Below are 19,689 nucleotides of genomic sequence, written 5' to 3'. Positions count from 1 at the left end.
TGCAGTCATTCTGGGTCAGGGCAGTTAACATGGTGAGGCCTCTTGACCATAGGACTTTGATTTTTAGTAACTATTACAGCCAAGGTTTTCAGTCTTTTTGACCTTGAGACCCCTTATATTCATTGAGATTCCGTACCCCAAAAAGCTTTTCTTTATGTGGATTACCTCTAGTAATATTTGCCATATTAGAAATTAAAATATTTAAGATATTTATAAATTTATCTTAAAAAGTACTAAACCCATTGTTATAAATAGTATTTTAATGAAAAGCTATTTTAAGACAAAAACTTTGTGAAAAGAGTGGCAGTGCTTTACATTTTTGCAAATCTGTTTCATGTTTGGCTTTAAAGAAGAATGACTGGATTCTCATATCTGGTTCTATATGCAGTCTGTTTCACTGCGTTCTTTCCTTGAAATATGTGAAGGAAATCCAGCCATACTCAGGTAGAAGGAAAAAAAAGTATTTTAATATCTTTTCAGGTAATTGTAGGTATTTTTTGATGTGACAACAAAACTCTCCAGGTGGTGGCTTCTTAAAGGTCAGTTGCACTATTGGTGAAAATATTAGTGAGCTTTTCATACAGTTATGTCAAAATCCACTGGTCTATCTTGTACTTTGAGCAGATCTTTTCATGCATGATTTTATAGCTTCATGCAGTTGGTTATTTGAAAAATATTAATTCATTAAGTTATACAGACCTACCAAATGACACAACTTTACATTTAAAAAAATCACATTATTAGTATGTCACTGACCTCATCAAACACATCTTTAAGTAGTGGGAAACTGTCAGCTCATGGTGACCAAATACCAGTTTACCAAAATTCAGTTTTACTTGAAAGCTTAAATCTTGTCATAGGCAGCAAATACGTTGAGTTATTTTCCTTGAAGTGCAAGCCCCGCTTGTTCATTTTTTTGAGAAAATATCTGCTACATACCCCAGGTTGGCTATTTAATTATTTTTTTCAGGTAAAAATGGTGATCCATTTGCAACTCAAGCAGTGCTCAAGTGGCTTTCTTCGAGAACCATTGTACTCAGGCACACAAAGGGGCTCTATGTGTGATTCTCATTTTACCACACAACATATTAAAAAGATGTGAGCTAAGGGGCTGGGGTTGAATTAAAATGTTACTGCTTCTCAGACTCACAGACTCCAAGAAGGGACTAGTGGTTACAAAGGGAAGGGAGGCGGGGAGGGAGGGAGAGGGGGAATAAGGGGCATTATGATCAGCACACATTATGTAGCGGGGGCACGGGGAGGGCAAGAATAGCACAGAGAAGACAAGTAGTGACTCTGGCATCTTAACTAAGCTGACGGACAGTGACTGCAGTGGGGTGTGGGGAGGGGGACTTGATAATATGGTGAATGTAGTGAGTACAATGTTGCTCATGTGAAACCTTCATAAGATTGTGTATCAATGATACCTTAATAAAAAAATGTTGCAATTCCTGTCATAATACCCACAGCATTCTTAAATAAACTAGAACAAATAGCTCTAACATTCATATGAAACCACAAAAGACCCTGAATAGCCAAAGCAGTCCTGAGAAGGAAGAATAAAGCTGGGAGATTACGCTCCTCAACTTCAAGCTCTGCTACAAAGCTACAGTAATCAAGACAACTTGGTACTGGCACAAGAACAGAGCCACAGACCAGCAGAACAGAATAGAGAGCCCAGATATAAACCCAAGCATATACAGCCAATTAATATTCAATAAAGGAGCCATGGATATACAGTAGGGAAATCACAGCTTCTTCAGCAACTGGTATTGGCAAAACTGGACAGCTACATGTAAGAGAATGAAATTGGATTATTGTCTAACTCCATGCACAAAAGTGAAGTTGAAATGGATCAAAGACCTGAATGTAAGTCGTGAAACTATAAAACTCTTAGAAGGAAACAAAGGCAAAAATCTCTTGAATAAAAATGAGCAACTTTTTCCTGGACGCATCTCCTCCGGCAAGGGAAACAAAATAAAAAATGAACAAATGGCACTATATCAAGCTAAAAAGCTTCTGTACAAAGAAAATCACTGAAGCAATGTTTTTAATAGCTAAGTGTTGGAAACAATATAATTGCTTAGCTGACAACCTTTCTGCTTGTTAGAAATAAGCTCTCAGTATCCTCTAAGGCATCAATTGATGTGAATTACCTTCTCTTTGTGTGTAGAATAGCAGTGATGTACTGGGAGAACTGAAAAAAATAGGTATTCAAATAATTTTCTGTGCTCTGTGATTCAGATGAGGAACCCTGACTGATTGTTGTTCAGGGATGGTTAAAGTACATTTCCTCTGCAACAGTTAAAGAGAATGAGATAAATCTATGTGTAGTACAATGAAAAAAAATCTTTACAACACTAAGTGAAAAGTTGAGAATAGTAGATTAATATTCATAGTATGATCCTGTTGTGTTTTAAGCAAATCCCAAAACAGACCCATATGAGTGATTACATGTTAATTCAGAGAGGCCTTAAAGGTTGTTTTGTTTTGTTTTTTCCCCTGGAAGGTTTTAAATCAAAACTGCAAACAAGATGAGAGATTGGAGAATTGGGAGTAAGGAATGGTTGAAGATTTGTAGTTTTTATTCTATGTATCTCTGCAGTTAAAATTTTTTTTTTGTAACAGTGAAACCATTGAACATTTTATATATGTAACTGGAACTGTGATGCGTTATGAAAACATAAATGAAATAAGGAAAACTGATTTTGAGGTTTTTATCCCCTTTTGGGGGAGTCGTTTGTGTCTGTGTGACGAGCTCTCATGCGGCAGGGTTCACTGCTTTGCAGGAATCTGCGGCGGATCCGGAAGTGTCAGCGTGGCCGGGAGCAGCAGGAAAAGGACGGCAAAGAAGGGGGCGGCAAGAAGACGCTGGAGAATGTGGACAGCCTGGACAAGCTGGAATGCAGATTCAAGCTCAACTCCTACAAGATGGTCTATGTGATCAAGTCCGAGGACTACATGTACCGGAGGACCGCCCTGCTCCGGGCTCATCAGGTGAGAGCCAGTACCTGGAATCTCCCCACTTTTATCCCTCCCCAGCCAGGGTCAGGCCTATCCCCAGAGGCGTCTCACTGCTTCTCTCCTTTTATGAAAACCTCCTTTTGGATTTGCGAATCGCTGAGTGAGCAGGTGTATCGTCTCGCCAGGGCTGCTGTGACAGTGCCGCAGACTGTGGCTGAGCAATTTTGTTGTCTTACAGTTCTGGAAGCCAGAAGTTCGAATCAGTGTTAGCAGAGTTGGTGTGAGCCTTCTGAGAGCTGTGAGGGGGAATCTCTTCCATACTTCTCCTAGTCTTTGGTGGGGTGCTTTTAATCTTTGGCATTCCTTCGCTTGTAGACCTCTGCCTGTCTTCACATAGCACTCTCCGTGTGTGTGTGTGTGTGTGTGTGTGTGTGTGTGTGTGTGTGTGTGTGTGTGTGTGTGTGTGTGTGTGTGTGTGTGTGTGTGTGTGTGTGTGGTGTGTGTGTGTGTGTGTGTGTGTGTGTGTGTGTGTGTGTGTGTGTGTGTGTGTGATGGATTATGAGCCCACCCTATGACAGTACGACCTCGCTTGTAGACCTCTGCCTGTCTTCACATAGCACTCTCCGTGTGTGTGTGTGTGTGTGTGTGTGTGTGTGTGTGTGTGTGTGTGTGTGTGTGTGGTGTGTGTGTGTGTGGTGTGTGTGTGTGTGTGTGTGTGTGTGTGTGTGTGTGTGTGTGTGTGTGTGTGTGTGATGGATTATGAGCCCACCCTATGACAGTACGACCTCATCTTAATTACTTACATCTTCAAGGACCCAATTTCCAAGTCAGATCATATTCTGAGGTACTGAGGGTTAGGACTTCATCATAGGAATCTGCAGGGGACACAGTTTAACCCATAACTGCTAGTAGCACCTTCCATTGAAGCTCCTTCAGGCATTTACATTTCAAGTGGTATTACTTGTATGAATCCTGTTTCACATGCTGTCTCATTGTGAAGGCTTCCTGGCACAGTTGCATCCCAGGTATTGTGCCAGGCCTTGTGATGACCAGGAAGTGGAGCATATAACGTAGTGAGATAGACCACCAAGGAAAGAAACTAGGTGAAGTGATGACAGGTAACTGGCACACGGGCCCTGCTTTTGTTAGGGAGCCCTCTGTAAGGATGTGACACTTGAGATTTGACCAATGATAAGGCTCCATTCCAGTGAGGAGTTGCGGGTTGGTACTTTGTAGTCAAAAGAAACACACAAGTACAAGGCTCGGAGGAAGGAAAGGACTTGGCAATGTTGGAGAAACTGACCACATCACTGTGGCTTGAGCCGTAGGGAAAACGGGATGCATGAAGTGGGAAGAGTATACAGAGGCCACGTTGCTTGGCCTTATATGCCATGGTTACGGTTATGTTTGCCGCACACTGGGACATCACAGACAAAGATGGCTTGGACTCCTGTGAGGAGAATGGGAGTGTGTGTGAGCACAGAGTTGGGAGGGCAAAGACCTCCCAGAAGACTGCTTTGTCCAAGTGAGCGGTGACGGCGACCTGGACTGCCAGGGCGGCAGTGGACTCGGTGGTGATCGGGCGCGAGGAGATGAGAGCAAGGAGAGCACTGAGGATAACATGTGGTGGGTTTCGTGTGTTCTGCTGGAGTAAATGGGAAGTTGAGGAATACACCTGCTAATAGGAGGGGTTACCAGGTTTGGGGGGGCAGATCAAGCATTCGGTTTTGAACTGGTTAAGTCTGAAAGAACTATAAAACATACAGGTGGGAGACGTTGGGTTGGTGGCTTAATGTACTTTCTCATGGTGCTGTGTCTCTGGTTCAAATTATTTGGGAAACTAGATAACACCTAATTCATCTTTGTATCCTGTATCCTGTCTCGCACACGGGCACCAATAAATATTTACTGGATACATAGGTAGGAACGTAAACCTTCACTGCTGTGCCTGGCATTCTGCTGGGCAGGGTAGGTGAAAGAAGAGTGGGTTTTAAGTCATTTGCTTTGCATTGTCTTATAAGTAGATGGCCCTGCTGACAAATGACCAACAGCCACAACTCATTGTGTCTCATTCTGGGTGCATTAGGATCAGCTGGGTTGCTGGTTTTAAAATGCAGATTGATGGAAATGAGGAAACCTGTACCTTTGTATCAAGTTTCTCAGGTAATACTAATGCATGCTGAAATTGAGAAGCACTGAGCTAGTTGTGCCCAGACCCTGTGTTGGCATTTTTTTGTGAGCTTTATAGGTTCCAGCTTCTTACATGTTCTGTGTTTACTTTTTTCAATTCTCTTTAAATGGATTCCTATTGCCCTTCTTTTTACTAACGAGTAGTATCAGACACTTGAGCCCACATCTTCCCTCTGCTGCTTAGGAGAAAATTGGGCTTTGTATTTGAGCTTTTTTGGTCCTGGTTCATGGTGTTTTTTCTTTGTTTCATTTTGCAGTCCCATGAGCGTGTTAGCAAGCGGCTTCATCAGAGGTTCCAGGCCTGGGTAGATAAATGGACCAAGGAGCATGTGCCCCGTGAAATGGCAGCAGAGACCAGCAAATGGCTCATGGGTGAAGGGCTGGAGGGCCTGGTGCCCTGTACCACCACCTGTGACACAGAGACCCTGCACTTTGTGAGCATTAACAAGTACCGTGTCAAATATGGCACAGTGTTCAAAGCCCCATAACTGCAAAGCCAGAGCAGATAACTTGAGGGGAGTGTGTGTTGGGGAGGGGGGCACATGCGCTCACACACACTGAAGAAACAAGGAAGATGCCTTTCAATCCTCATGGGCCTCTCTGGGACACGGCCACCTGATCTGTATGTGGCTGGTGCAACCTGGCACCACGTGGGCTACATAAAAGGAACATGGATACCTTACAAAGCCAGAGCTGGAACTTTTCCCATGGGTTTTTGGCTGTTAGCCTGCCCCAGAGGGGAAGGAAATCCATGCAAGCACAGAGACGTGCAGCTTGCTTGCATATACCAACAGAGGTATGACTGGAGTCTCCTGGGGCCTAGGGAACCAGATGCTGTGCGCATCTTGACTGGCTGGGTACGCATTGACGAGCAGACTGGGGAAGGACTCCATACTCAGATGGATTGTAACTCTGATGGTCACTGCACCTTTCCTGTCTGCACAAAAGGAAAAAAACAACTGGATTTTATTTCATTTTTTTCCCCTGGTCACTCGAGTACATCTAGATACCCATTAGTCTTTATGTGGGAAGTGCAGTTGGCTTTGGGATTGACCATCTTGTGGATTTGATATCCGACAAGTCCCTTGCTGCCCACCCTTCCTCTGCCCTCTGGTTCTCAGCCTCAACAAGTTCTATTCAGTTGTCCTTTTTAGCTCCCGTGGGACTGTTTTGTACCTGCTTCTTAACTAGTCCACCCTAGTGCCATCCACCAGCTTCACTCTCTCACACACACACACACACACACACACACACACACACACACACACACATTTTAACTTGGTTTTCCTTTTTTGTGTGTAAATAATGTACATACTGTCAATTTTTTATTAAAAGAAATATGCTTTGATGTGCTAGCATAACTGCTCTAGCTTCTTGTGTACCATAGTTCTATGTGGCTTCAGATTTAGGACCTATGAACAGATGTACAAGACATTTATTACACTTTTTACCAAAGGGAGTTACTGTTGTAGTACTTTTCTGTAAAACTTGTCTTCCCCCTTGCCCCCAACATTTTTTTTGTAAATAAATAAAGCTTGGTTCTTAAGGAATAAATTCTCAACCCCAGTCCCTTGTCCTCACCAGAGAACTGTTGTGAAGCAGAGGTTTGGGCTTCAGCTCCTTATCCATTGTGCAAGTAGGATTTTACTTTATGTAGCTAATAGTCAATCAGACTTGTCCCAAATGAAAATATTCCAAACTTTGAAAGTAGGAAACTTATTTTAGTACATGTTTTTTCTCCTAATTTAAACTGTTTGGAAATATTTCATATTTGGGTAAGTTGTCTGGCTATATAGTTTGCATTCTCTATTTTTGCTTACCCTTATCGGAGGTTAAGGCAAACAAATACCAAACCAGTATTTGAAAGAAGTAATATACAAGGCATGCGGTATAATTGGGGTTGGGAGGGAGAAGATTTGATACATTTCATTAGCAACTATAAATAGAATGTATATATATTTTTTTATATCATAAACTTAGACTGGCAGACAGTTAAACAGGAGTGACTAGGTATTTATATGTAGTCATTCTGGACTTTCCGAACAAAGACCATCTAAACCCTCCCAGTGTTCTGGTGGATTTTTCTCCAGCAACCATTACCCTAGTAATAGTTGCAAAGTAACGAACAGTGTTTTATGTGGTTTTACTTTTTAATTAAAAATCCCCAGAACCACACCACCCAAAACCCACAAAATTTTCTGGCTTGTAGATTTTCAAAACACTGTAGACTTCTCCAATTTTAGACTGTTCTGTTGTCACAGACGGGAGACTGAGCCCAAAAGTGTTTGTTGGCAAAATAGCTTTGTGGAAGATTTAGGGCAAAGCTAGGGGGCAGCCCCTGATTTGCAGGTGGAGTGATACATATTGGGGTTGGGGAAGATAATTCATGTCTTCCCAGCAATAACTCTCTGCTCAAGAAAGATCATGTTGACTTGGAATTATGGGGAAAATTGATGAGCGGCCCCAGCTGTTGCGGTCCCTGCACAGGGTTATTTTCAGAGTACAACTAGGGTAACAGGATGAAATTGGAGGTGTTTCTGGAATTTGGGCTTTCAGTCTCTGTGTGGTAAAAATACATTCTTCCATTAGGACCTTGAATGTTTTGACTCTGATCTGCCATCTCAAATCAAAATCTTTGCAGTTTCTGGTGATGGCCAACAGTTGCCCACCTACATACGATATGTAGTAGAGGAAACAGGTTACTACTGGGGTAGCAAACCCCTCTCAACTCAGTGACCCCCCATCACCTTGAAAGCCCCTATCCCTGGCGCCCGTTCTTTAGATGTTAAGAAGATAGCTGTTAAGAAGACAGGTTTTTCAGATAACCAGAGCCACAGGTGAAACTGAGAATGGGGAGCAAGGGGGTTACTGCTTGCTGCTAATGAAGCTTGATGACAAGCGTGGCGGCACGCGAGGCTTTCGCCTACCATGCCTAATGGTCCCCCGTCTCTGTCCCGAGACATTGGGAGAATCTGGGCATCAAACTCGCCATTATATTTAGGGATTTGCCCGGTGGCCTGCCAGCTGGGAGGAGAGACAGGGAAGCCGCCCCGGAAGCGCGGCTTTCAACCTCCAGCGTCGCAGCTCAGACGTCCAGAGCAGCGGGCTTCAGAGCTGCCGGTGTTCCCAGGAAAGCTCCCCGGGGCGGAAGGCGCCCTTGAAAGCCGGAACGTTTGGCTGCCGCTGCGGCAGCCCCGGGAGCCTTCCGGAGAGCGGGCCGGGCGCGCGGCGATGGCGGTGGCGCCGGCCCTGAAGCACTGGCGCACTACCCTGGAGCGGGTGGAGAAGTTCGTCTCGCCGCTCTACTTCGCCGACTGTAACCTCCGCGGCAGGTGGGGCCCCCTGGCCCTGGGGGTCGAGGAGGGCGGCGGGTCGGGAGGGCGCGCGTCTCCATCCGGCGGCTGGTCCACGGGCGGAAAGGGGGTGGCCTGGAGCGCGTGCCCACAGGCCGCTCCCTCCCAGGCTCTTCGGGGACAGCTGCCCGGTGGCCGCGCTCTCCAGCTTCCTGACGCCCGAGAGGCTCCCCTACCAAGAGGCAGTCCAGCAGGACTTCCGCCCCGCGCACGTCGGCGACAGCTTCGGACCCACGTGGGTAACACCGGAGCAGGGCGGGACCGGCGGGCGGAAGGGTGGGGTCCCTTCTTGGCTCGCTGACTTCTTAGGGCCACCACACCTCCATTGCCAGACCTCTGCCCTAGACAGCCTCTGGCGGCAAGGCAGCACCTCTGCTGGGAGCAGCTCCCTGGTCTCTCAGTGTTCGTGGGGAAGTTTTCATTTCATCCTCCCAGTCCCTGGGCACCCTAGGGACAGGGCACAGACCCTTGATTCTGCCGCTTTCCCCCACCTTGCTTCACATCCTGTTGTTCTGTTCTTGTGGATCAAAGCAGAATATCATGTGACTGATACTGCAGATACTCGGAGAAAGTCTCAAGCCCCTGCTGACCCTGAAGCCAAGGAAGAATGTCGAGGGTGACTTCCATCCCGGGCCCATCTCAGTGCCTCTCTTGCAGATGGTGGACCTGTTGGTTCCGGGTTGAGCTGACTATCCCAGAGGCATGGGTGGGTCAGGAAGTTCATCTGCGCTGGGAAAGTGATGGAGAAGGACTGGTGTGGCGCGATGGGGAACCTGTCCAGGTGAGGTGCCCTGCCTTAGGGACAGGTATGCCCACATGTCAGCCTTGGTCTCGGGAGAAGCCACAGCTGAGTGGCTCTGCCTGCAGTGTGGCATCAGGATTTCAGGACTGGAGAAGTTGCTGCTTAGGCCCCTGTGTGTTGGCCCTTCTCATACTGGGAAATTGAATGGTGAGGTTCTGGGTCCAAATACAAATAGTGCTAAACCAACACTGCCTCTAACTGGCCACCTCCCCATTTGGACTGAAAATAGTTTCTAATCAAGTACAAGAACACTAAGTACAGCCAGATCCATTTATTAGGCCTCTAGTAGGTGCCAGGTGCCAGACTAGTGGCTTTGCAGACCATATTGTCTTTTATTTTCAGTTTTTAATAAACTGGTTTTTACTATATGTAATAAATGCTTTTATGTAATATATGCTTTCAAATAGCTCTGGATAGTAAAAAATAAAAATTTAGGTCTTCTTCCTCTGAAGTAATGGATCTCTCCCTACAACCCCATCCCAGTTCCCCAAATATAACAACTATTGTCTTGTTTATGCATCCAGCCATATCAGGTTTAATCTTTATAATCCTATGTGCTGAGTCTTTATGCTCAATTGCAGGTTAAGAAACAGATATACAGAGGTTAGTTCACTTAGCTCAGGTTCACACGGCTTCCATTCCACCTGGACTGACTTTAAGTCTCAGGACTGTCGTTCTGCCTGTATGGAAAGATGGCAAACCCTCCCTCACTGGCTCAGCAGGTGTCTCCCGAGTGACCTCTGTGGGCTAGGCCCTGTGTTAAGCGCCAGGGGTATAGCAGAGGATGAGGCAAACCTGTCCCTGACTTCAAAGAATTTCCCTTCAGATACTTAACTTGAGTACAGAGGCCACCAGATGTCACACTTAGGTTCCTGACACCTGCCCAAGGCCTTTCCCAGAAGACCAGGGGCTTTTCTGCTGGTGAACAGGTGCCATTTGCTGGTCATGGAACTGGCCGCCATAGGGGTTGGGGCACCTGCTACCAGGAGTCCCTCTGTCAATCTTAGCCATACCTGAGAGTGAGGAGGCAAAACTGGGGACCGGGTGGAGGGGTGTGGCCTCCTTCAGCTTATACTTGATCTGAACCGTCTAAAGTCTCAGGCCCTGTCTCTTTCACCCCACTACCCACCAGGGTCTGACCAAAGAAGGGGAGAAGACTAGCTATGTCCTGACCGACAGGCTAGGGGAAGGAGACCCCCGGAGGTGAGTGAGTTGCTGTCCCCTAGTTGACCAGTGCTGTGGGGGAGAGGGCACCAGTGGGCAAGGAGGAGCTGAGGCCCAAAGTGGTCTCAGAAACACACCCACCTCCAACATAATCATCCTCAAATCTCATAGTTCGTTTTTAAAAAGCAAGATTTTCTTCCTATGAAAATGTTTGTCTTCTTGTGATAAATACAGAAAAGCACAAAAAAGTAAGTACTTTTTGTCCCACCACCTAGAAATGACCATTATCAACATCTCTGCGTTCATCTCGAATTCTTCCAAGCATAGCTTTTACTAGTTGAGGTTGTATTTCTTTGATATTTTGCATCCTGATTTTTTTCATTCCATATAGTAACGTGTATTTTATGACACCTTAAAAACTCTTCTTAGGCATTATTACTATATTTTGTAATTATTGAACACTGTGTGTCTGATCCTTCCAGATGTAGCACTGTGATAGTGAGTAACGTGGCCTTTGACAGCAAAGGGGACTCATTTGTACTTCCCTAATTGCCAACCTGATGAGGGCTCTGCAAAGACACACGGGGTACTCGGGAGGAGAAATCTGGTCTGGACTGAGGAGAGGGGTGGGAGCAGGGGCAGGAGGCTGCCCCGGGGAGGGCGTGTTTGCTCTCTCGGCCCTGAGAACAGCACTGCAGCCAGCCATGCTGTTCCAGAGACTGTCCCACACCATGCTGGCTGACGGACGCTCACTCTGAAAGATGAGACCTGGGAGATCCAAGTATGTTCTTAATATGCAAAGAGGGTCTTAGGCCAAGACAGTGCTTTGTAACGACAGTTTTGGAAATAAAAGGCAGCAAATTCACACAGTTGCAAACTTGGCTACTTACCCTCCCCAACCGAGGCAGAATACTCAGCAGAATGCAGGTTCAGTCTGGGTTTCCATTAGGACCCTCTTGCACACACACCTGACACACTGTGGGGTCCTCTGTGTGGTGGGCCCTGCAGCTGCATGGGAAGGAGTCAGCCGGACATCTTGCTCCTCCCTCCCTATACCCACTGGGTCCTTTGCCAGTCCCTTGGCCTGAAGCTGCTTCCCCACATTTGTAGCCTGACCCTCTATGTGGAAGTAGCCTGCAGCGGGCTCCTGGGAGCTGGGAAGGGGAGCATGATCGCGGCCCCTGACCCAGAGAAGAGGTTCCAGGTGAGCCGGGCTGAGCTGGCCGTGTTCCGCCGGCATGTCTATGAGCTCCTGGTGGACCTGGAGCTGCTGCTGGGCATGGCCAAGGTACTCGCCACCCTGACCCACCCTGGTCATTCTCTAGCCTTGCTCCAGGCGGGTTGTTTCTTGGGTCAGATAGTTGGGACTCTGGGAATCCAGAGTAGGGACAGCGTTTCTGCCCGCCTGAGTATCGAGAGGGTTTCCCTATGCGAAGGGGAGGAGGGGGACAGTCGTGAGCTGCAGGGACCAGCAGGAGCAGACGGTTGGAGACAGGGAGCACCTCTACTTAGAACCCTTGGGAGATCCACCAGGGCCTAGTTCTGGAGACCCCACTTGCTTGAGATGGGGATTAAGGGGGAGCACCCTGTTGCAGGGCCTTGGGGAGGACAACCAGCGCAGCTTCCAGGCCCTGTACACTGCCAACCAGATCGTGAATGTGTGTGACCCTGCCCAGCCTGAGACCTTCCCAGTGGCCCAGGCACTGGCCTCCAGGTTCTTTGGCCAACGTGGAGGTGAAAGCCAGCATACTATCCATGCCATGGGGCACTGCCACATTGATACAGGTAGGGTGGCAGCTCGTGGGTGGTCTGGGGAGGCAGGAATGCCCTTGAAGCCCTGGCTATTCCTGAAGCATTGCGTGACCCTCAGCAAATTCTTGCCCCTCTTGGACCTCAGTTCTCTCCATCTGTAGAATGGAGCAAGGGATTGGCTGGGGGCTATGCTAGGTATGGCTTCATCTGTTCTTTCAACAAAATCTAGCCCGTGCTAGACAGAGGCTTAGACAATGATCATAAGACCGATGATCACAAAATAGACACAGTCGGTGCCATGATGGAAGATTGGGGGCTGGGGAGCCCAGAAGAAGCACTTAACCCAACTGGGTTGGGGGGATTCAAGAGGCTTTGGGGAGCAGGTGACCTTTGAACTGAGTGAGAATGAGTAAGAGTCTGCCTAAAAATAAAAGTGCCCAAGTCCTCAGGGAAGAGTGGTGTCGACGTGATCGAGATGGGGGCTCAAGGGCAGGGGAAGTTCCCTGGGTCGGACCAGGAGTTCAGGTTTGAACTTGATGCGTTTGCCGTGTCTGTGAGGCTTATGCGGAGTCTCTTTTTAACAAGTTCCTCAAAGTTTTGATTCTGATGCAGCTGAGGTTTCTGAACCACAGAACAAGCGCTTCCTCTGCTATGCCGTGATGTGGGGTGGAGTGTGGGCTTCTGGGCTGGTCAGGGAGGGTCCGAGGCCTAGAGGTCAGGAGAAGCTGTAGTGCCTTGTGCAGGGGGCTGGCTGCGGCTCGGGGAGCTGTGCCTCTGCCCTAGGGTGTCCATCTGTGCGCCTGCAGGGGAGGGTTTGCTCCTCCGCCTCCCACAGGATCCTCTCTGGGGATATGGAAACCGCCAGGGAGGGGGCTATTCCAGGGCCTGGGGCCTCCACTGCCTGACCTGTGAAAGTGAGCTGGTAACTGCGCTCCTCCCGCTGATGACTCTCCCTCTGGGACGGTCTGAAGCGACGGCCACAGTTTTGCAGGGAAAGGGCCTGGAATGGGAGGAGGGCTAGGATGATCCTCTGGGGGCCAGGGCCAGGCCCGGTCTGGGCGTGGGGGTGCAGGGGTGAGGCCAGAGCTCTGTGAGGAGCTGGGGGCTGGGACACTCTCCTTCCACTCTCCATCCGCCTTTCTGTCCAGCCTGGCTTTGGCCCTTCAAAGAGACAGTGCGAAAATGTGCGCGGAGCTGGGTGACAGCCGTGAGGCTCATGGAGCAGAACCCTGAATTCATCTTTGTCTGCTCCCAGGTCAGAGGGACAGCTGTGTGGGGGCTCTGGAGCCCAAGAGGTCCAAGGGTGAGGTTCGGAGGGTCTCTCAGGCCCGAGGGGCAGGGCTCTTCCCCACGCTGAGCTGCCCACTGGGACCCAGATGCCCAGCCCCAGGTGGGGTATCACTCCTGACCTGGCTACCGCCCAATCTGCCTCACAGGCACAGCAGCTTGAATGGGTGAAGATCCACTACCCTGGCCTGTATGCCCGGCTCCAGGAGTTTGCCGACCGTGGGCAGTTTGCACCTGTCGGGGGCACCTGGGTGGAGATGGTGAGTGCGGTCCGCGGCCCTTCAGCCTCAGGCCATACCACCATGGCCCTCCTGCCTTTGCTGATGGCTCTGTGGGCCATTTATGTCCCCTGTAGGAAATACATCCTGTATTTCCGAGGACAGACAGTCGGGCCTGAAGGGAGGAAACGGACCCTTCCTGGGCACCGGCCTTAATAACCCCTGCGTCAGAGCCTGGCTTCTGCAGGGCAGGGAGTGGGGCTCCTGCCCAGTCCCCGTCCGGCGCGGACCCCAGCCGCCTCCCACTTCCGTCCCTGCCAGGATGGGAATCTTCCCAGTGGAGAGGCCATGGTGAGGCAGTTCCTGCAGGGCCAGAACTTCTTCCTGCAGGAGTTTGGGAAGAGGTGCTCCGAGGTAGGCTGAGGGCTGCTGCGCCTGTGGGCAGGTGGGGCTGGAGCGGGACCCCGAGCCGCGGGGCTGAGGCTAGGCCGCTGTGCCCGGAGCCCTGGTCCGGTGCCGCAGAGGCCCTTCTCCCCGCAGTTCTGGCTGCCAGACACATTTGGCTACTCAGCACAGCTGCCTCAGATCATGCGCAGCTGTGGCATCAGGCACTTCCTGACTCAGAAACTAAGCTGGAACTTGGTGAACTCATTCCCGGTGAGCAGGACCCCGGGGGCCGGGGTCAGAATGGGTGTGGGTCCCTGCCTGGCCCATTCACCTCTCCTCAGGCTTATGGAGGGTCCCTGGACAGACCCCCAACTCCCACCCAGAGAGGTACCATCCCCCAGAGGCCCGCGGCAGGCAGGGGCGGTCTGAGGGCCTGGCTCTGCCTCGGCCCTGACGTTCTCCTCTGCCTCTGTCTCCCCGCCCGCAGCACCACACCTTCTTCTGGGAGGGGCTGGATGGTTCCCGTGTGCTGGCCCACTTCCCACCTGGTGACTCATACGGGATGCAGGGCTGTGTGGAGGAGGTGAGGGGTACCTGGTGGCTGAGGTGCGGGGACGGGCAGGCTGGAGAGGGCTGGGTGTCCTGTCCCGGGCTGACTCAGGCCGGCCTATCCCCACCTGTCTAGGTGCTGAAGACAGTGGCCCAAAACCGGGACAAGGGGCGGACCAACCACAGTGCCTTCCTCTTCGGCTTTGGGGACGGGGGTGGTGGCCCCACCCAGACCATGGTGGACCGCCTGAAGCGGCTGCGCAATACAGACGGGCTGCCGAGGTCGGACTTGGCCCTCCCGCAGCCGTCAGCCCTTACCGGGAACCCTTCTTTCTGCTCAAACATTGGGCCCAACCCCTCTAGACCTTCTGAGGCAGTCCTGGACCACTGGCTCTTCCCGACTCCCCCCCTGGGCGTAGGGTAGGGGAAAAGCCGAAGGTGGGGAAGGGCTTAAACCCACCGGACAGAGCTCTGCTGGCGTGTCCACAGCTGGCATGGTGCGGCCAGGGAGTTTTCTTGAGGCAGCTCCTTTCTGTGGTGGCTGGATTTCTCGTCTGCTCTGGCATGGAGGAAGGGTGAGCCATGTGACCGCTGGACACTTGAGAGGCCCAGACATGCCATTTCCTTCAGGGTGCAGCTGTCTTCTCCAGGAAGGCTCTTCTCGGCGCTGGAGAGCGACTCAGGGCAGCTGTGCACGTGGGTCGGGGAGCTCTTCCTAGAGCTACATAACGGCACCTATACCACCCACGCCCAGGTCAGGAGCTGGTCAGAGAGCTGGTCGCAGGGCAGGACAGGGAGGGTGTGTCCTCGTCGGAGAAGGCAGCCCGGGATGGGCCCAGCCCAGATCTGAGGGAACAGACTGTGTTTCAAGGAGGAGCTGAGAGGAAAGAAATTGGAGAGCTGAGTCAGTCAGGGGCCCGGAGGAGGCAGGACAGAGTCCCTGAAGGCGGAGGGGCCTGGGCTGACGGCAGAGAGGAGAGCATCTGGGGCAGGTCACCAAGGAGAGGCTTTGTGCAGGAAGCCCCGGGGAGCTGTCCGGGGTTCTGAGCAAGGGAGGGCTCTCGGAAGGTGTCCTGGGAAGCTCGAGGCAGCTCTAGACTGACCCTCCCCACCCCCCGGCTCAGATCAAGAAGGGGAACCGGGAGTGTGAGCGGATCCTGCACGACGTGGAGCTGCTTAGCAGCCTGGCCTTGGCCCGCAGCGCGCGGTTTCTGTACCCAGCAGCCCAGCTGCAGGGCTTGTGGAGGTCAGCCTGGCTTCTGCCCCCTGCTACCCGCCTGCCCTCACCTCAGACATCTCTGTGACTGTGCCCCCAGCTTCCGTTCCTCCTCCCCTCCCGGGCGCCCCCATCTCCTGCCCTTGGCCTCCATAGACTCCTGCTGCTGAACCAGTTCCATGATGTGGTGACTGGAAGCTGCATCCAGTTGGTGGCAGAGGAAGCCATGTGCCACTATGAAGGTGAGGCTGACATTTCTGCCACGTTCTCCAGCACCTAGGGCGGGTACAAGTGTCCCCATAGGACACTCAGGTCATCCTGGGCCCGTTGACCACTCATGCCAACCAATTTCTCCTTAGACATCCGTTCCCATGGCAACACACTGCTCAGTGCTGCAGCTGCAGCCCTGTGCGCTGGGGAGCCAGGTCCTGAGGGTCTCCTCATTGTCAACACACTGCCCTGGAAGCGCGCTGAAGTGTTGGCCCTGCCAAGGCCTGGTGGGGCCCACAGCCTCGGTATGAGTTGGGGAGAGAGGCTGGGAACACTGCCCTGGGGATGTGCCCTGGGGTGCCCAGGCTGGAGAGTAGTAGCGGTCTCCACCTCCTGAGCACGGCTTCTGCAAGCACAGGGAGGCTGCCCTGATGCTCAGGCCTTGTCCCCAGCCCTGGTGACAGTGCCCAGCATGGGCTATGCTCCTGTTCCCACCCCCGCCTCCCCGCAGCCCCTGCTGCCCCAACAGCCTGTGTCAGCAGTGCAAGAGGTGAGTGCTGGCATGTCCACGGGGTGCGGCTGTCCTGGGCCATCCCTAACAGATGTCTGAGGAGCAGGTGGCGAGGCGGGGCCGGGGGGGCAGGGCCGGGGGGCTGTTGGCTGCGGGAGGCCCGCGCACACTCAGCCCGAAGGCCTCCTCCCACCGAGACCGACGGTGCTGTGACTCTGGACAATGGCATCATCCGGGCGAGGCTGGACCCCACTGGCTGCCTGACATCCCTGGTGCTGGTGGCTTCTGGCAGGTGCCCACCCCCACTGCCCTCTCCCAGTGCCTGGCAGGTGGATCCCAGACCCTGCTCCTTCTGGTCTCAGGCCAGCCACAGCACTGCCCAGGGTGACCCCCCCAGTGGCTGTGGACTGGGCCTCCAGTGGATCAGGGCAGCTGGGCTTGTTGTCTCCTGTCCCCTGCGCCTACTCACCCTTCCCCCACCCCATGTGGAGCGGCTGGGGAGACCAAGGTCATATAGTTGTAAAGCACGAATCCTCATGTCCTTCCAGGGAGGCCATTGCTGAGGGTGCCATGGGGAACCAGTTCGTGCTGTTTGAAGATGTCCCCTTGTACTGGGACGCGTGGGACGTCATGGATTACCACCTGGAGACACGGTGCATGTTGGGCAGGACTTGGAGGGATGGTGATGGGAGTGCAGATGTGTTGGGTCCCTTCCATCAGCCTGCCCTGGCTCAAGCCTCCCACCTGTCCCACAGGAAGCCAGTGCTGGGCCAGGCAGGGACATTGGCAGTGGGCACTGAGGGTGGCATGCGAGGCAGTGCCTGGTTCCTGCTGCAGATCAGCCCCAGCAGTTGGCTGCGCCAGGAGGTCATGCTGGATGTTGGCTGCCCCTATGTCCGCTTCCACACTGAGGTAGCAGTGGGGGCAGGGTGGTGGGTATTTTCCCCAAGTGGGGCTGCAAGGAGGGGCCAGACCAAGGCCTGTGTGTGTTTGCCCCTCTCTGCGTCCCCCCACTGCTAACCCAGGTGCACTGGCACGAGGCCCACAAGTTCCTGAAGGTGGAGTTCCCTGCCCGTGTGCGCAGCCCCCAGGCTACCTACGAGGTCCAGTTTGGCCATCTGCAGCGGCCCACCCACTACAACACCTCCTGGGACTGGGCTCGATTTGAGGTCCGACATGGGATGGGTTCCAGGGGGCTGGCTCCTCACTGGTTGGGAAGAGACAAGGTGGTGGTAAGGGGTGAGGAGGAGGGTGACCAGCATTTGCTGGTTCCTAACACGTGTGCCAGGCATTATGCTAAATGCTTTATGTTCAGTTTGATATTCATGCCCATTTGGTGGGGTAAGTACTGTTATCCCCATTTCACAGATGAGGGACTGAGGCTTACACCAGTTGGGTGGTGAGAGCCAGAATCAAACCCTGTGGTCCCAGCACGTGCCCTCACTGTAGGGAAAGGAGCCCTGGGGCACGAGGAGGGGGGCCGCCAAGTGGTCTCGTGTCTGCCCCCCAGGTGTGGGCCCACCGCTGGGCGGATCTGTCAGAGCACGGCTTCGGGCTGGCCCTGCTCAATGACTGCAAGTACGGCGTGTCAGTCCGAGGCAGCGTCCTCAGCCTCTCTCTGTGAGTTGGGTATCTGTCGGGCCTGGGAAACTGGCATGGGACGGGGGTCTTCCCGATGCAGAACTTAGGTAGCTCCTGCCCGGCTCACACCCACTTTCCCCACCCCAGCTTACGGGCACCTAAGGCCCCCGACGCCACTGCAGACATGGGGCGCCACGAGTTCACCTACGCGCTGATGCCACACCAGGGTGAGCGCTGCGTCGCGGGACGCCACTCTGCGCTGCTCTCCTCTGAGCCTCGGTTTCTCCAGCTGTCCCTAGGGGAGACTGCTGCAGCCCCACGCCCCCACCCCTGCTTCCTACCACACGGCCCTTTCCGGTCCGCACCCAGGCTCTTTCCAGGACGCCGGCGTCATCCAAGCTGCCTACAGCCTTAACTTCCCCCTGTTGGTGCTGCCTGTCCCGGGCCCGGCACCCACTGCTGCCTGGAGCGCCTTCTCAGTGTCCTCGCCCGCGGTGGTGGTGGAGACCGTCAAACAGGCAAGGGCCGGGGCGGGGTCCCAAGCCGGCCCCTCACCTGCCACCACCCACCGCCCACCTCCTCCCACAGGCCGAGGCCAGCCCGGAGGGGCGCAGGCTGGTTCTACGTCTGTACGAAGCCCATGGCAGCCACGTCGACTGCTGGCTGCACACGTCGCTGCCAGTTGAGGAAGCCTTCCTGTGAGTGGGGTGCAGAGTGGGGGTGGGAGTCCAGCCCCAGCAGGGCCCTCACAGCCCCTCCTGTCCTCCAGCTGCGACCTCCTGGAGCGGCGCGACCCCGCTGGCCTCCTGCCCCTCCAGGACACCCGCCTGAAGCTCGCCTTCTCTCCCTTCCAAGTGCGGTCCCTGGTGCTCGTGCTGCGGTCCCCAGCAAACTGAGCCCCTGAGGGCGGGGTTTTGTTTGGGAAGCCTTTGGGGGCTCCTCATTTGGCCTCCCCAACCTGAAGCAAGGTTCTGTCACTGCTTGAGCAATAAACCCTTGGCTCAGGAACCCTGCGGGAACTGGCTCGCTGCCCTGGGGGCCTAGCTTCCGGCTTTCCCCAGGGAAGGGTTTTCCCCAGGCACCTGGGGGCAGGAGCAAGCAGACCTAAGGTTGTGTGTGTGCAGATTGGGGCTGCAGCCCCATGACAGAGATTGAGGGTATCCGGGACTACAAGCTAAGAGACCGTGCAGTAGGAAGCTCCTCCCGTGTCAGCAGGCCGAGGACCTGGGGCTGGGGAGAGGGCCAGACGGTGAGTTCTGGTTGGCTCCCACCAAGAGGAGCATTGACTAGTCAGGGTCGGGAACAGCCACAGGCCCTCAGGACTCCTGTATTGGGGGGGCTATGGAGCCTGGGCTGCTCGGGGCCTGCATCTCCACACTACCTCTGGGGGGATGTCTCGGCAGAGGCAGACTGTCTCCTGGGAGCCAGGGCTTTCAGGACTGGCATGGGGCTCAGTCTGACGTGGTGAAGAAGAGGCCCACCTGTCCCCAGGGCTGGCAGCAGGC

At 52.9% G+C, this 19,689-nt stretch overlaps 2 protein-coding genes across 9 annotated transcripts in view; both read left to right on the top strand.

Annotated features, from left to right (window-relative positions):
* Positions 1-6,515, top strand: part of SIN3A (SIN3 transcription regulator family member A) — a 64,542-nt gene extending 58,027 nt beyond the window's left edge. For all 6 annotated transcript variants that reach the window (XM_017653232.3, XM_017653229.3, XM_017653231.3 and 3 more), the window contains 2 exons: positions 2,790-2,997; positions 5,412-6,515. In XM_017653232.3, the coding sequence (XP_017508721.2) occupies positions 2,790-2,997; positions 5,412-5,642 (439 nt within the window). In that variant the 3' untranslated portion in view covers positions 5,643-6,515. The remainder of the gene's footprint in view (positions 1-2,789; positions 2,998-5,411) is intronic.
* Positions 6,516-8,112: 1,597 nt separating this feature from the next.
* On the top strand, positions 8,113-19,192 carry MAN2C1 (mannosidase alpha class 2C member 1). 3 transcript variants are annotated; one of them, XM_037010185.2, is made up of 26 exons: positions 8,115-8,486; positions 8,617-8,742; positions 9,165-9,288; positions 10,442-10,512; positions 11,584-11,761; positions 12,069-12,258; positions 13,374-13,528; positions 13,662-13,772; positions 14,052-14,144; positions 14,271-14,387; positions 14,605-14,700; positions 14,803-14,948; positions 15,297-15,420; positions 15,791-15,912; positions 16,039-16,124; positions 16,242-16,397; positions 16,545-16,642; positions 16,801-16,895; positions 17,152-17,256; positions 17,359-17,515; positions 17,629-17,772; positions 18,114-18,223; positions 18,332-18,411; positions 18,554-18,702; positions 18,773-18,882; positions 18,954-19,192. In XM_037010185.2, exons 1-26 carry the CDS (start codon positions 8,386-8,388, stop codon positions 19,078-19,080), a joined length of 3,171 nt encoding a protein of 1,056 aa, XP_036866080.2. In that variant the 5' UTR covers positions 8,115-8,385; the 3' UTR covers positions 19,081-19,192. The 3 variants fall into 3 exon arrangements, with proteins under 3 accessions (XP_036866082.2, XP_036866080.2, XP_036866081.2); XM_037010186.2 differs by having other exon boundaries at positions 8,117-8,486; positions 13,374-13,480; XM_037010187.2 differs by having other exon boundaries at positions 8,113-8,486; positions 13,374-13,480; positions 16,532-16,895.
* Positions 19,193-19,689: the final 497 nt, after the last annotated feature.

The sequence above is a fragment of the Manis javanica genome, chromosome 8, assembly GCF_040802235.1.
Source record: "Manis javanica isolate MJ-LG chromosome 8, MJ_LKY, whole genome shotgun sequence".
Classification (NCBI taxonomy): domain Eukaryota; kingdom Metazoa; phylum Chordata; class Mammalia; order Pholidota; family Manidae; genus Manis; species Manis javanica.
This window is presented reverse-complemented; position numbering and strand designations above follow the sequence as displayed.

Bases quoted from the DNA above. Each gene is read 5' to 3' on its own strand.
- MAN2C1 (XM_037010187.2), top strand. From the start codon at position 8,386: ATGGCGGTGGCGCCGGCCCTGAAGCACTGGCGCACTACCCTGGAGCGG. The intron at 10,513-11,583 runs GTGAGTGAGTTG...CCACATTTGTAG, and splicing joins GGGGAAGGAGACCCCCGGAG to CCTGACCCTCTATGTGGAAG. The intron at 13,481-13,661 runs GTCAGAGGGACA...TCTGCCTCACAG, and splicing joins TCATCTTTGTCTGCTCCCAG to GCACAGCAGCTTGAATGGGT.